The 13,566-nt window shown below is 43.3% G+C and overlaps 1 protein-coding gene across 11 annotated transcripts in view; it reads left to right on the top strand.

Annotated features, from left to right (window-relative positions):
* AFDN (afadin, adherens junction formation factor) overlaps positions 1-13,566 on the top strand; it is a 134,612-nt gene that overhangs the window by 83,647 nt on the left and 37,399 nt on the right. For 6 of the 11 annotated variants that reach the window (XM_060114396.1, XM_060114393.1, XM_060114398.1 and 3 more), the window contains exons 13-21: positions 1,211-1,272; positions 1,398-1,603; positions 3,606-3,626; positions 4,362-4,507; positions 4,834-4,928; positions 5,338-5,603; positions 7,340-7,483; positions 8,950-9,148; positions 12,230-12,333. In XM_060114396.1, the coding sequence (XP_059970379.1) occupies positions 1,211-1,272; positions 1,398-1,603; positions 3,606-3,626; positions 4,362-4,507; positions 4,834-4,928; positions 5,338-5,603; positions 7,340-7,483; positions 8,950-9,148; positions 12,230-12,333 (1,243 nt within the window). The remainder of the gene's footprint in view (positions 1-1,210; positions 1,273-1,397; positions 1,604-3,605; positions 3,627-4,361; positions 4,508-4,833; positions 4,929-5,337; positions 5,604-7,339; positions 7,484-8,949; positions 9,149-12,229; positions 12,334-13,566) is intronic. The other 5 variants (XM_060114400.1, XM_060114403.1, XM_060114401.1 and 2 more) reach the window with 1 other exon arrangement.

Genomic DNA, 13,566 nt, shown 5'->3' with positions numbered 1-13,566 from the left:
ATTTTTCGTGTATATAATACATTGTTAGTATAAGCAGTTCTTCTTCATTGGTGTGGTCATAAAAATCTAAGTGGCTTTCATGAGCAATTAAATACTAACCTTAGTCAAGGAAAAGATTGTGAGTGATGGAAAAGACTTTTAAAATATCACTGACACATTTTTAAAATTTTTTCAATGAGAATTTGAATTCCTTATTTTTAATAGATTTGTTGAAGTGATGAAGCATTAAAAAAAATTGGTAAAATTTATCCAGGTTCACGTTACGGGTATTAAATTGAAAATAACTGCTTAGCTACAATTTCAGATGTTTACAAATATGGCAGCATAAGAAAGACATATTAAAATAATTGAGCTTTTGAATTACTCCTGTTTCTAAGAGCGTTTTTATACCTAAATTATTGAGTTAAATCCAAATTAATAAATCATAGACTGGATAATAAACTTTGAAGCATATAATTTGGTGAAAAGAAGGTTTTTGTTTTTACTTTTCATGTTTATGATAGTTTGAATGAACTCACATTATATTTCCCCTTATTCATCTTTTGGTGCATGGAGAAGATGGGAATGGAGGGACCAGAACATTTGTTGTTGGAAAGGAATTACTTTAGTTCGCCCGTCTGTACCTGCAGATCTGTAGTCAGCTGTGTTAGTCATCCTACGGCCTGGTCTCTGTGCATGTGGACAAACGCTAACACTGAGTGGTCGAGGGGACCTGGACTGGCAGGGGTCACGTGTCTAACCTTTATTGGGAGAGAAAGGTGATGTCTAGCTCTTAGGACACTTTACTTTTTCCTGTGTGAGAGCTCAGTTTCAAGCTCAGTGTGGTTTAGATTTTCTCTGTGTCTCCCAGCAGTGTCTCTTCATTGTCACTTGAGCCATTGCGGTAGCAGGTGCCTGGCAGCCTGATCTCTCTGCTCCACACGACGTCTTCATCAATAATAAAGAAACAGGGTCAGATCTGTTCTCCTGTCGGAAGCAGATACTTCAAAGACCTGACCTCTGTGAGGAGCTGGGACGTGGTCACTCCCAGTTCACTCATTTGAACGTTTGAATAGGTTCCACATGAAAACCAGTCATTAGGCTGTGTATTATTTGAAAAAATTTTATATAGAGACATTTAAGAAATAGTTGCAGAAATCTGCACTGGTTGTCGGTGATGTTATTAGCTACTGTGACCGGATTTTAAGAAATGGCCATTTTCCTCTTTCAGAACTCAGGACACTCCTGGGCCTGACCTAATACTGCCTGCAAGCATTGAATTCAGGGAAAGTTGTGAGTAATTTCAGATTCCATTGGTAGTAAATTACTTCTTGTTCCATTTTTCTCCATCTGATTTTCATGGGGTTTTTTTTGTTCTTTTTTTTTTCTTCTTCTTCTTTTTTGAAATCTTTTCACAGCTGAAGATTCATTTTTATCTGCCATTATAAATTACACTAATAGCTCTACAGTCCATTTTAAGTTGTCACCTACATACGTGTTATATATGGCGTGTCGGTATGTATTGTCCAGCCAGTACAGACCCGATGTCAGTCCCGCAGAACGGACGCACAAAGTGATCGCCATTGTCAACAAGATGGTGAGCATGATGGAAGGGGTCATTCAGGTAAGCGCCAGCCTGCAAAGCCCTGCCACTTCAGTGACCGCATTTATAATTTTTAAATCAATTAAGTTAGTTTTTTTAACATTTCAGATTTGTTTACATGTTTGACTTCATCTTAGGAATTTTTTCTAAAACGAAAGTTACATAAGTAGGATTAGAAATTGTATAGCTTTAAAAGTTGAAAAGAAATGTAAACTGCTTTTCTGTTTCTTCCCTACAAAATTTAAAATAAGGGAAGAGAAACTGTACATGGTAACATAATGATCATGAAAAAGACCCTTGAAATTACACTAGTTGTGAGAAGGCATTGAGAATTGAAAAAATAATAATAAATTACTGAAGTGAAATTCACATAACATAAAGTGAACCATTTTAAAGTGAGTAGTTGGGTAGCATCCGTACATTCACAGTGTTGTGCAGCCTCCTGGACTTGGTTCCATAGCTTTTCCATCCCTCCAGACCAACCCCTCACCCACCGAGCAGTTTCTCTCCATTACCCGCCCCATCAGTTCCTGACACCTTCTTAAAAATTTTTAATGGTTATGAAAAAGGACTTGTTCTTTTATAATGAGCCTACTAGGATGTTGGTAGTTAGCATCTGGGTTTTTTGATAGCACTTGTGTAGGTATAATGGACATCCTGACTATAATGGACATCGTGACATTTCTCACCTACGATGAAAATCAGATTCTTTCATAAACCAGTTTTTAAATTTTCAGGAAATAAGGATATTCTCTTGGCAAAATGGTTTGTTTCCTTTAGTACTGTCTTGTCTGTAGTTGATAAAATGGGCATAATAGTTTTCCAGACTTTTAGATAACTTGGAGGTTTAAAGTCCTTAAAAGTAAATTTACAGACTTTTTAAAAAAGTGTTCCTAAATCACTTGTCAACACTATTTATTATTCAGCTGTGAAACTCTAGGTATATAATGTTACATAACATGGCTAGATGGTTTGATTGTTTTTCTCCTGTCAGGATACTTTTCAAACTAGAAAAGACTAGTTTGAGGCAAACTAGTCTTTTAATTCCCTCAGAACTGTTTTAAAAGGCCAGACGTTTTCAAGAAGGGTTTCTTTTATGTTTGAGTGGTTAGCCTATGAATTTGAGGAGGTTATGAGTCTTCTACCCAAGTGAGGAAACAGATAAAAAGGAAAGTCGTTTTATTTGGATACCATTTTGTTACTCTCATTATTTTATAGACAGATGTGGATTTCCTTTCCAGTTGTCATTCAGAGCCATTGTCTGTCTTCCATCGCGCTTGGATTTCAAATTATCAGACTCCCATCAGCAAACTACTTTTGATGGACTTTTCTTAACTAGGCAGTGAAATCACCATTATCAGGACAAGCCTTTCAGACTTCAGATTTAGGTTCAGTATGTGATTGGAGATCTAAAAATCTTCAATATTTAGATTGAAGATCTAAAAATCTTCAATTTTTAGAGAGAAATTATGGAATAATTAAAATTCTTTCATTTGTAAAAACCTACTTTCAAAAAACAAGTTACTCCTTTCTAGTATAGAAATAATACGTTTTTAATACATTTTTAAGTTCTCAGCTCTTACTGTTTCTGCTGGTCTTTCTTGTCTTTTCATTCTTATTAACTGATCCAGGAGAATAGACTCTCAAGTTGTGTACGTTTAAGTCGTCTCAAACACGCAACGCTGTTAAGAGATGTTAATAAGTCCTTTTTTTGGTAAATCTTTTAAAGAGATCAGTGTATTCATTTGTTTATTGTAACATCTTCTTTATAGATAAACTCTAGGAATTCCCTTCATTATTGTGCCAGTTTTAAGAACATGAAACTAATCGTTCATGCCCTAGACTTCCAAAGCTGCCTCAGAACTGTAAATGAGCGTGTAACATGGGAATAGCGTAACTAAATGTTGTACCCTCGTGTCGTACCTTCATGTTAGTGTTTTGATTTTTTTTTTTAACTATCATGATTGTTTACAAGTTTCTTTCTCTCGTTCTGCTTGGTTTCCCCGCGTCTGTTTTTCTCCAGGAAGTAGACCAGGTTGATCAGGTAGGACATACTGCTGGGAGCCGATCCTGGCTGTGTTGGCTTAGCTGAGTTTCTCATGCTGCTTCCATGTCAAAGTACAACAACAACTGGACCGAGGCTCATAACACTCATTTGGCAGCTGGAACATGCAGTACTAAAATCCTTTTTTGACTGTGCAACCTTTATCAGCATTTCATAACTTTTGCTTAATGCACTTCAGTGTGGATATGAAATGACAAAAGTTCTGTTTCTTCTCTTTATTGTTTATCCTTGGTTCCTATTCTTTGGATCTCATCTGAGGTTGCCTGGCCTGCACACGTGGTCGGGAGATGACATGATAGATCAGTACTTGATACCGAGTTGCTTGGTGTCCAAGCCAGTGACTTTGAGTATCAGGGTGGCTGTTGGGTAACCATGGATACATGTGTGTATACTTCACAGATTACCAGATAATGCACAATCTCCAATTTGGTGTTGTATTATTTGATACCTCCTTTCCCCCACTGATTCCATAAATAGTAGCTCATTAGATCCATGTGTCTATACATGAATCCTAAGAAGTTGCAGTGGGTTTTTACTTTCCATTGCTATGTATGTACCCAAATCCTCTGCAAGTATCTGGTATCTGTGGTAAATACCTTGGTGAAAATGGGAAGGTACTGGTCTATCTACAGCAGCTTTTCAAGAGCATTCCTTTTTATTTTTATTATTGTTGTTTGTCCTGTGGTTGCTTACGGAAACGTGTTCTATCTACAGAAACAGAAGAATATTGCAGGGGCACTTGCTTTCTGGATGGCAAATGCATCTGAGCTTCTCAACTTCATAAAGCAGGACCGAGATCTTAGTCGAATCACGTTGGATGCCCAGGATGTTCTAGCCCACTTGGTTCAAATGGCCTTTAAGTAAGAACGTGTGTTTAGATGATACTATTCTGTAAAGATTTAAAACATGTTTTCTGGTTAAGTTTTCAAAACTAATTTTAAGGGTTTTTATTTACCCTAATTGAAGATGGATATCAAGAAGCATAAATAACTATATGCAAAATGTGTTGATTTAATAAATTTAATTCAATTAGCTATGTTTCAAGAATCCCGAGAGTAGAACTATTACATATATTTTTTACATGGAAGATATTTCTAAACAGTACAAATTGTTTCACTTGTGATATTATGTCTGATAATAGCAGGGCGTCATTCTGAGATTATTAAAATTGTCTACGTATTTTCAGATACCTGGTTCACTGTCTTCAGTCAGAACTGAATAATTACATGCCAGCCTTTCTGGACGACCCCGAAGAGAACAGTCTGCAAAGACCAAAAATAGGTTAGGGTTCTCTTTTTCGCCTTCGTCCTCTCCTTCCCTCCTTCTCCCGTTTGTTTAGCTTCATTTTAGTATTTGCTGTATGTGAGAGGGAGGTATTATGAAAGTAAATGAGACAACCTATTGGATTTGGCATTCTTTAAATAATAAATTGTAATCACCATGTGTCTTGTTTAAGAAGAGTTCTCCTTTTGTCGCATCCTGCTGGTGCGACATCAGACTTTCCCAGAAGTCTGTCCGGGTGAACTTAAGTAGATACAGTTCATACCACTACGTGTTGGTAGTTCGAGACTACGTCACTGCTTCCTGTTGGAATGAGATTGCTGTTCTAAAGAGGTTGAACAGACGTCAGCGCGCGTTTACCGCGAATTCCGGAGCCCTTTCGGTGACTCGGTGCCGTCTCTCTGCACAGACGACGTGCTGCACACGCTCACGGGGGCCATGTCGCTGCTGCGCCGCTGCCGGGTCAACGCTGCGCTGACCATCCAGCTCTTCTCCCAGCTCTTCCACTTCATCAACATGTGGCTGTTCAACAGGCTGGTAACCGACCCCGAGTCGGGGCTGTGCTCCCACTACTGGGGCGCCATCATCCGCCAGCAGCTCGGGCACGTGGAGGCCTGGGCGGAGAAGCAGGGCTTGGAGCTGGCAGCCGACTGTCACCTCAGCAGGATCGTGCAGGTGGGTGGTCCCAGCCCCGCTTCCCTGCTCAGTGGGCGCTGTCGTACATGTCTCTGGTTCTATCACGGGGGTAACGTAGACTCCACAGAACTCAGCACCCTCCTTTTGGGGTTTTTTACATGTACAGATAATGAAACGGTGGTTTATTAGTTTGCCTGGGTTGCTTGAACAAAGTACAACAAATTTGGTGGCTTAAACAGCAGAAATTTATTGTCTCTGGAGGCCAGAAGTCTGAGATCAAGGTCAGGGCACATTGGTTCCTGCGAGGGAGAATCTGCTCCAGGCCTCCGTAGGCTCTGCTGGCCGTTGGCAGTCTTTGGTGTCCCCGGGCTTGTGGACACACCACCCCTCCCTGTCTCGGCCTTTGTCTTCCTGGGGCCTTCTTCCTGGACGCACATCTGTGTCCAAAAGTCCGCCTTTTATAAAGACGCCAGACCTACTGACCTGATTTAACTTGATTCCTTCTGTTAGGATCGTGTCTCCAAATAAGGTCACATTCTGAGGTAAACAGGGTTAGGACTTCCCCATATGAATTTTGGAGGGCACAGTATAGCCCGTAACAGGTGGTACTCAGTAGAGTAAATACCTTAAAGGGTTTTTAAAATTGAGAATAGTAAGGTATATTTCATAAAGCTCCATACTGAAAGATAAATTCCAATTTGAAAATGGATGATGATTGCCTCTTTAAGAATACAAAGCCAGGTAACCGCAGAGCAAAAACCTATAGCAGATATGCAGATAAACAGAAAGGAGTCTAAGCACACCACTCCAGAAAATCATCAAATCACCAGGAACAGAGCAAGAGAAGAAGAAAGGAACAAAGGAGTACAGAAGAGCCATGTCCTAATGGCTTAACCAGTTCTAGGAATTTCCTAGGTATCCAAAGACTAGGAACTGGTATTTTGCAGTTAAGGAAGTGAGTATCTAGAGCATTTTTTTAGTATTATTACAATGTATAATTTTTTTCTCAGTCTCTTAAAAAGATTTAGTTTCAAAAGAAGTTTCTGCCCTCTTACTTTGATTGAGTCAGCGAGTTGTTAAAAAGGTCATTACAGGGACTTCCCTGGTGGTCCAGTGGGAAAGAATCCACCTCACAGTGCAGGGGACGTGGGTTCGATCCCTGGTCTGGGAACTGGGGTCCCACATGCCGCGGGGCAACTGAGCCTGCGCGCCACAACAGCTGAGTTTGTGCACCTCAGCTAGAGAGCCCGCGTGCTGCAAACTACAGAGGCCACGCGCCCTGGAGCCCGCGCACCACAACTAGAGAGAAGCCTGCCCACCACGACGGAAGATCCTGCATGCCTCAACGAAAATCCCACGTGCTGCAACTAAGGCCCGACACAGCCAAAAATAAATGAATTAAACAAACAAATAATAAATCTTTTAAAAAAGAAGTCATTACAATGGTATTTTACTCAGACCTTAGTAATTGGTGATCTTAATGGTTATATAAATGTTTAAGTTTCTAAGAAGTTTTAAATGCTCTCTGAACATAAATTATTGAGTCTCATTATAAATATATATTTTAATAAAGAGTTCATCTGAAAACCTTTACGATGCTTTGAGCTCAGTTTAACACATATAGGTAACATTAATGGAACTGTATTTTCTTAAAAGCACCCTGCATTTCAAAATCAAATTAGCAAGTTATTGCAGTTTTACAAATGTTATGTAAAGGGGAATATTTATGAAATACTTTTAAATCATGATATTTCATGTTGCTTATTCTGAAATAGGCAACCACTTTGCTCACCATGGATAAGTACGCACCCGATGACATCCCAAATATAAACAGTACCTGCTTCAAGTTAAATTCACTACAACTTCAAGCCTTACTTCAGAATTACCACTGTGCACCCGATGAGCCTTTTGTCCCTACAGTAAGTGACAGCGCCACACTGCCACTCCATGTGGGCCGTGTCTGCACAGGGAAGTGTGGAGGAAAAGGAAAAACTATGTAATCAGTTGCCTTATTCCTTTAGTAAATAAGATAATTCACTTGGTCACCTCACGAGGTCGCTTTTGCTATTGATGTCTGTATGAGTTAGGGGTCGGTGCAAGAAGTAGAAACTACATAAGCATGTTAAGTAGAAAGGGATTTAATTCGGGGAATGAGGTTGTTGGAAAATGGTTGGAAAGCCGGGGTGGGGAGTGAGGAAGTTGCCCTGACCTCTGAGTTCTTGGGCACGGCGCTGTGACCTGAGACCCCAAGTGCCATCCTTGTGTTCACGCAGCAACAGCTGCAGGGCCTCCCCAACCTGTGCAGAGGTGTCTGCCTGGTAAAACCCAGGTGCTTGTCCAGAACAGAGTCTGCCGTTTTGGGATGCCTCCTAGAGGGACAGAGGGTGAGAAACACAGAAAACAGTACGTGCTGCAGCTGGTCTTTATAGAGAGGAATGCTGCATGTGCTCACCACCACCGTTACCTCCGCTGGACGCAGGTGCCCTGAGAACTCGGTAGAGAGGTAACCTAACTGGATGGATGGATTGATCTCCAGTGTGGGGTTTATGCCTACAGAAGACAGGTACAGAATCGCCCAAACCTGGAAACCACTACCTGTCCCCAAATAGACCGTGTCGCAGTCTGGTAGAGGAGCCTAACATGGCTGCACAACAACACAGGAAGTCAGATACTGGCTCTACACCTTGGGCTTCCCTTTGCACGGACTTGGGGACACAGGAGGATGCGGGTTAGAAGCCTGGGTGGCCAAGACTTTGGGGATGGAGGACAGGGCAGTGACGGTGGCTTCACAGTGGGTGTGGTTCGGTCCCCCAAGCGGGCTGGTTAGCGGGGGCGGGGTGTTCGTGTGCTCAACCGTACAGTTAGGATTTGTGAACCGTCCTGTGTGTACGTTATCTCACTAACAGAAAGTTTTTAAACAAGAATCACCCATAAACCCATAATAAGGCAATAACCTCTGCATAAGCTGGGAATAGATATTTTTGTCCTGATTTTTTTTTACGTTTAACATTGTGTGAGCTTTTTCTGATGTCGTTAAGTATAAAAATAAGGTTATTAGCAACTGGATGTTAAAAAATTGTGCAAGGAAAAAATTACTTTTGAGAAGGGAAAAAGACCGTTTTCTTGGGATCGAAGAATTTCTTTCTATTTAAAACTACCGGTCTTTTGAAATTAATCATTCATGTGGTAGCTGATATATTAAGAGTATGTGCTGTGCTAGTGTTTTATTGCCTTACAGACTGATTTGAGCTGTTGATAGATTTCACTCTCCCTGCGTGTGTGTATGTAGCCACGCTACGCGTGGTTAAACGTTTTTCTGACAGCTGCTGGTCAGCTGTGCCCGTCACCGAGCATGTCCTTAGCTCTGTGTCTGTTTTCCAACCAGGACCTGACGGAGCATGTGGTGGCTGTAGCGGAGAACACAGCCGACGAGCTGGCACGCAGCGACGGGCGGGAGGTACAGCTGGAGGAGGACCCCGACCTGCAGCTGCCGTTCCTTCTGCCCGAGGACGGCTACTCCTGCGACGTCGTCCGAAACATCCCAAACGGCTTACAGGAGTTTCTGGACCCTTTGTGCCAGAGAGGTGGGTGGCAGTGCCCACACCTGGCATCCGAGCTTGTGTGTCAGTGTGTGTCAGCCCACCCGTGTTGTGTGCACCCCGTGTGCTGGAAAAGCTGGGGGTCCGGCGGCTTGGAAGGGAGCGGCCCATGGGGACGTGGGGTCAGAGGCGTGCGGACCACGGGGTCCTGGGTGTTCCGCCGGCCACCCGGGAGCACTTCTCTGCTCGCCTGGTGTCACGGTTACAGCAGGAGGGACCTTGGCTGCTCCTCCCTTCTGGGTTCTGCGTGATAAAATGAGGTCTGCCTGCACCACAGTTATACCTGAACCACGAGCTTTTAAATTAGACCAGATTTCACTGCTAGTCTGCTGCTTTTGTGTAATGTGGGGCTCAGATGAGTAGCAAAAGAGATGCAAAACTTAGCAGTTAACTTTTCTATTATTTTTTTTATTTGCTTAAATTAAGGTCCGTAGATATATAAATATATAAACTTAGTGTGATTTTTAACTTCAGTGAATGTTTCACTCACCACAGTAGGTCTTTACATCTTCAAAGGTTTTGATCGTTTTAAAAAATTCATTTTATAAAGGCTGCTGCTTGTAACGACATGTGTTTGTACAGCAGCTGGCAGATGTGTCTGTAACCCTCCCCGGAGCGCTGACTGAGCTCTTGGTGCTGTCCTGGGAGAAGCACAGGCAGGGTGGGATGTGGTGGGCCGGCAGAGCCCTCAGTTCAGCCCTGACTCTGGGGCGAGCGGGGCGGAAGGAAGGGATGCGGGCTGCAGGCACGTCTGCGGGAGCTTCAGTCGGGCAGCGGGAGTCCCTGAGCTGCAGTGGCCTGTGCGGGGGCCTGGTAGGGAAGTGGCGGCCGGGGCAGCCGCTCTGGGGCCGCGGGGCTGCTCTGGGGTGTCCTCCCCGCTCCCGGGGGCTCCCCGACACTCACGCAGCAGCCCTGCACCTTCACCGCCGGGCTGGTTCCTGCTCTGAACGTCCCCGTCACCTGCCGTTGGGCGTGGCACCATCTCCTGCCGGTCCTGGCCCCCTACCTGCAAGCCCACGAGCCGTGTTCCTAGGATTGGACCGTGTGCTGTGCATCCGTGTGGTCGCGCCCCGCGTCCACTCCTCTTCCTGCTGGCTGCCGCCCGGCAGTGGCCCTGTTTTCTGAAATCGCAGCCCGCATCCCTTTGTCTGCGGACTCAGCCTCTCCCTCACACTGCTGCCACCTTCCCCACCCGTGGTTCTCCCCGTCTTCGGTGCTACTTGGTGCCAGCGTGTGAGCCGTCTGTGTGGGTCTGTCTCCACGTTGGAGTGTGAGTCCAGCAGGACAGGCTGGCGGTTGTCCCTGCTCTCCGCCTGCTCAGTGCCAGGCGGAGGGGCCGTCGGGGCCACGTGCCGGCAGAGCTGCTCTTCAGGATCTTGTGAATAAGCCTGCGGAGGCTGACTCACCAGCCCCCGTCGGACGTGCTAGGCGTGCTGGGAACCCAGCTGCCGGCTCCACAGTAGGTGCTGCGGAGAAGGTCTTGACCAGCCTGGGGGCAGTGCGATCCTGACTGGCTGATGCCATTTTCTCCATGACTTCCCCTTAGGCTTTCCTGAAGGATTCGTTGTAGGGCGTATGTGGTACTTCCTCACGGTTTAGGCAGCCCCACGCTGTTTTCATACATCTTAGGTGATAATGTAGCCAAGTACAAAGCTGCTTTGAAATAAGACTTACAGAGAACTGGGTGTTTTCTTCTCTGGCGTCAGCAGTTTTGAGTCTTCATGCTCACTTGTTTGTAAGCCACAGAGAGAACCGCTGTGTGCTCTGCATTCATGTCCCTTTGGCTTTGTCGTGCAATACGATTCTATGAGAGAAGCTATAAAACCAGCACGGACTCACACCTGACCTGAGATGCGTTCCTGATGCTGAGAAAGTAAACCGTCTGTGTGCATATGGTCCAGACGTCGTGCAAACCTGGTGTTTAAAAAATTAGACAATTACAACTGTTGACGTTTCAAAACCGTGAGAATTATGATTCCCTAAAACATGGGAAAGAGAAGTAAATTGTACGTAATATTTCAGTGAAACTGGATTGAAACAGTGATTTTTTTTGAAAAAAAAAGGACTAAAACTAAGTAAAAATAATTTGTACCCTTGTTTTAATTGGGTATATTTGTGATGTCTTCTTTTCCCTCTACCACAAACAACCTCATAACTGTCCAAAGATAACAGCCCAAGTGATCCTTGCTGGTGGAGCACTAGTGTGGATGAGGGTACCAGCAGGGGCCAGCCAGGACCCCTCACCCCACCCCACCCCAGCACCCAGGTCATGGGGATCAGGGCGTGTCTGGCAAGCAGTGTGCTCTTCGTAATTGTTAGCTGCTGCTAATAAGACCACTTTGGAGAAAAGAAGAATTGTGCAGGGCCTGTGTGATCTGACTTTGTCACTAAATCTCTGAGAAACTCTGTAAGATCCGACAAATGAGGAATGACATAGGCTTAGTTTTGTAAAGATGTCATTTGTCCCTGATGAAAATATCAGAGATATTCTTTAAAACAGTATAAAATGATTCTAAAGTTTCGTTTGGAAGAAATTTAAGTGAGTGTGACCTGTGAGAAAATTTGGGCAAAGAGCGATGAGAAGGAGGCCTGTCCTACCCCAGAATTGCTCTACGAGTGGAATAGATCGTTTGCCCTGGCGCGTGAGCCTGTGCGCAGACATCTTTGCTGGCGCCGTTCCCTGGCCCCTCTTTCCTTTCCTGTATTAGAGCTTCTCAGTGTGACTGAGCAGGTCTTAGTTGAGCAGAGCAGGCCCGTCTGCAAGGAAGCCGTTTCCATGCGCTTCTGTAATGTTTCAGTGATGTAAGGGAAACAGTCTTTGGAATAAAAGAGAGGGGAGACCAATGTCACTTCTCTGCTTGGTGCTGAAATGCCACTGGACCAAAGCAAATACGCAATTTTAAAGGTCTGATAGTTCAGTTTTCAGAGAGAGTAAAATATTAAGGCAAATAAATGTTGTCATTAGGTATCATGCAGTTGCTGCTTTCTGTTGCTTCCCTTGTTGAAGATTATGGGTCTGACTTGGTGTGCTTTTCATTCTTAACAGTTTGCCTATTTTCTCCTCAGGATTTTGCAGGTTAATTCCTCACCCACGTTCACCAGGCACTTGGACAATATATTTCGAAGGTGCAGATTATGAGAGTCACCTTATGCGGGAGAACACAGAACTGGCAAGTATCGTGAGAAGGACAGACGGACAAGAAAAAGAAACGCGTTCCTTACGATTTGAAAATATTTTTTTTTTATTTTCAGGCCACGTCTATATAGTTTTGTCTATAAACAAATGGTACTTTTGAAAATAAAGCATACTTATACCCACAGTTACATCAACCATAATACCTATTTAAAAAATATATTAATATGGTAGTCTTAATGGGTTTTACTAGAAAATTTTTCTTTGGTAAAAGTATTTTCTTTTTTCTAGTCAGTTCTACCTTGTCTTAAATGGGTGCCAAATCATTTACTAATATTTTGTGTCTTTCTGAAAGAGCGGTCATCCCAGCATTCACTGGCCTCATAGATTTTAGGGAAAATTCTGCCTTGCTTCCCACAGAGAGTTTTAAACAAGAAAGGGTGCTTTTCCTTGTCTTAGAAAGTGATGCCAGACCAGAGTTGTCATGTGCTACGTACACTAGCAAGTAATTCCAGGAAAAATACAAATGAAATTTTTCCTTTTAGAACTTTTTTGTTCCATTCCATTTACCGTAAACATTACCTTAAATGTAATTGCCTCTTAAGCCGCATAAGGGTCCAGGGGAGCCAAGCAGAGTGACCACACGTTGGGCAGGTGACTGTGGGCGGGGTCGGGGAGCTGCGTGCGTCGGACGTGGCCGTCAGTCCCCTGGCCCTGATACCAGTGTGCCCAGGCTGAGATTCGGGGATTCTCGTCTATGAAAAACAGCCACAAGTCTTCTGAAGCCTTAGGAACTTCCTTGTGGTGTCCTAACTTACTCCTTACTCAAAACATTGTGCCTAGTACTTACCTAATTTCTAAGAAAACAAGAGTGTGTAAGGTGACAACACTTACTGTAAGGTGAACAGGATGATGTGTGTTTTGTATGTTAAATTCAAAGTAATTATTTTTGCTTAGTAGCAAACTTTAGATTTGAGCAGCTCCAAAAATTGAATTAGTTGGCGATTGCTGTTACACCAAATAGATCACATTTAACTACTGATACAGTGAATGTGCCGCTAATACTCTTTACTAGCTGTTGTTTAGCTAATAGCAAGTAATAGCAACAATTTCTAATTCCCAAATTTTATAGAAAAGCAAGTACCTTAGATGGAATCACTGATTTTTTTCAACTTTCTAGTTTATTCATGGATCCCTGAGAAGATTTCAGGTCTTGATATTTTAAAAAGCTTTGTCACCTAATCTTATTTATTTCCCTTAAAATATTCTC

The sequence above is a fragment of the Mesoplodon densirostris genome, chromosome 12, assembly GCF_025265405.1.
Source record: "Mesoplodon densirostris isolate mMesDen1 chromosome 12, mMesDen1 primary haplotype, whole genome shotgun sequence".
In the NCBI taxonomy this organism is placed as follows: Eukaryota; Metazoa; Chordata; class Mammalia; order Artiodactyla; family Ziphiidae; genus Mesoplodon; species Mesoplodon densirostris.
Note: the sequence above shows the minus strand (reverse complement) of the source record. Positions and strands in the feature narration are given on the sequence as shown.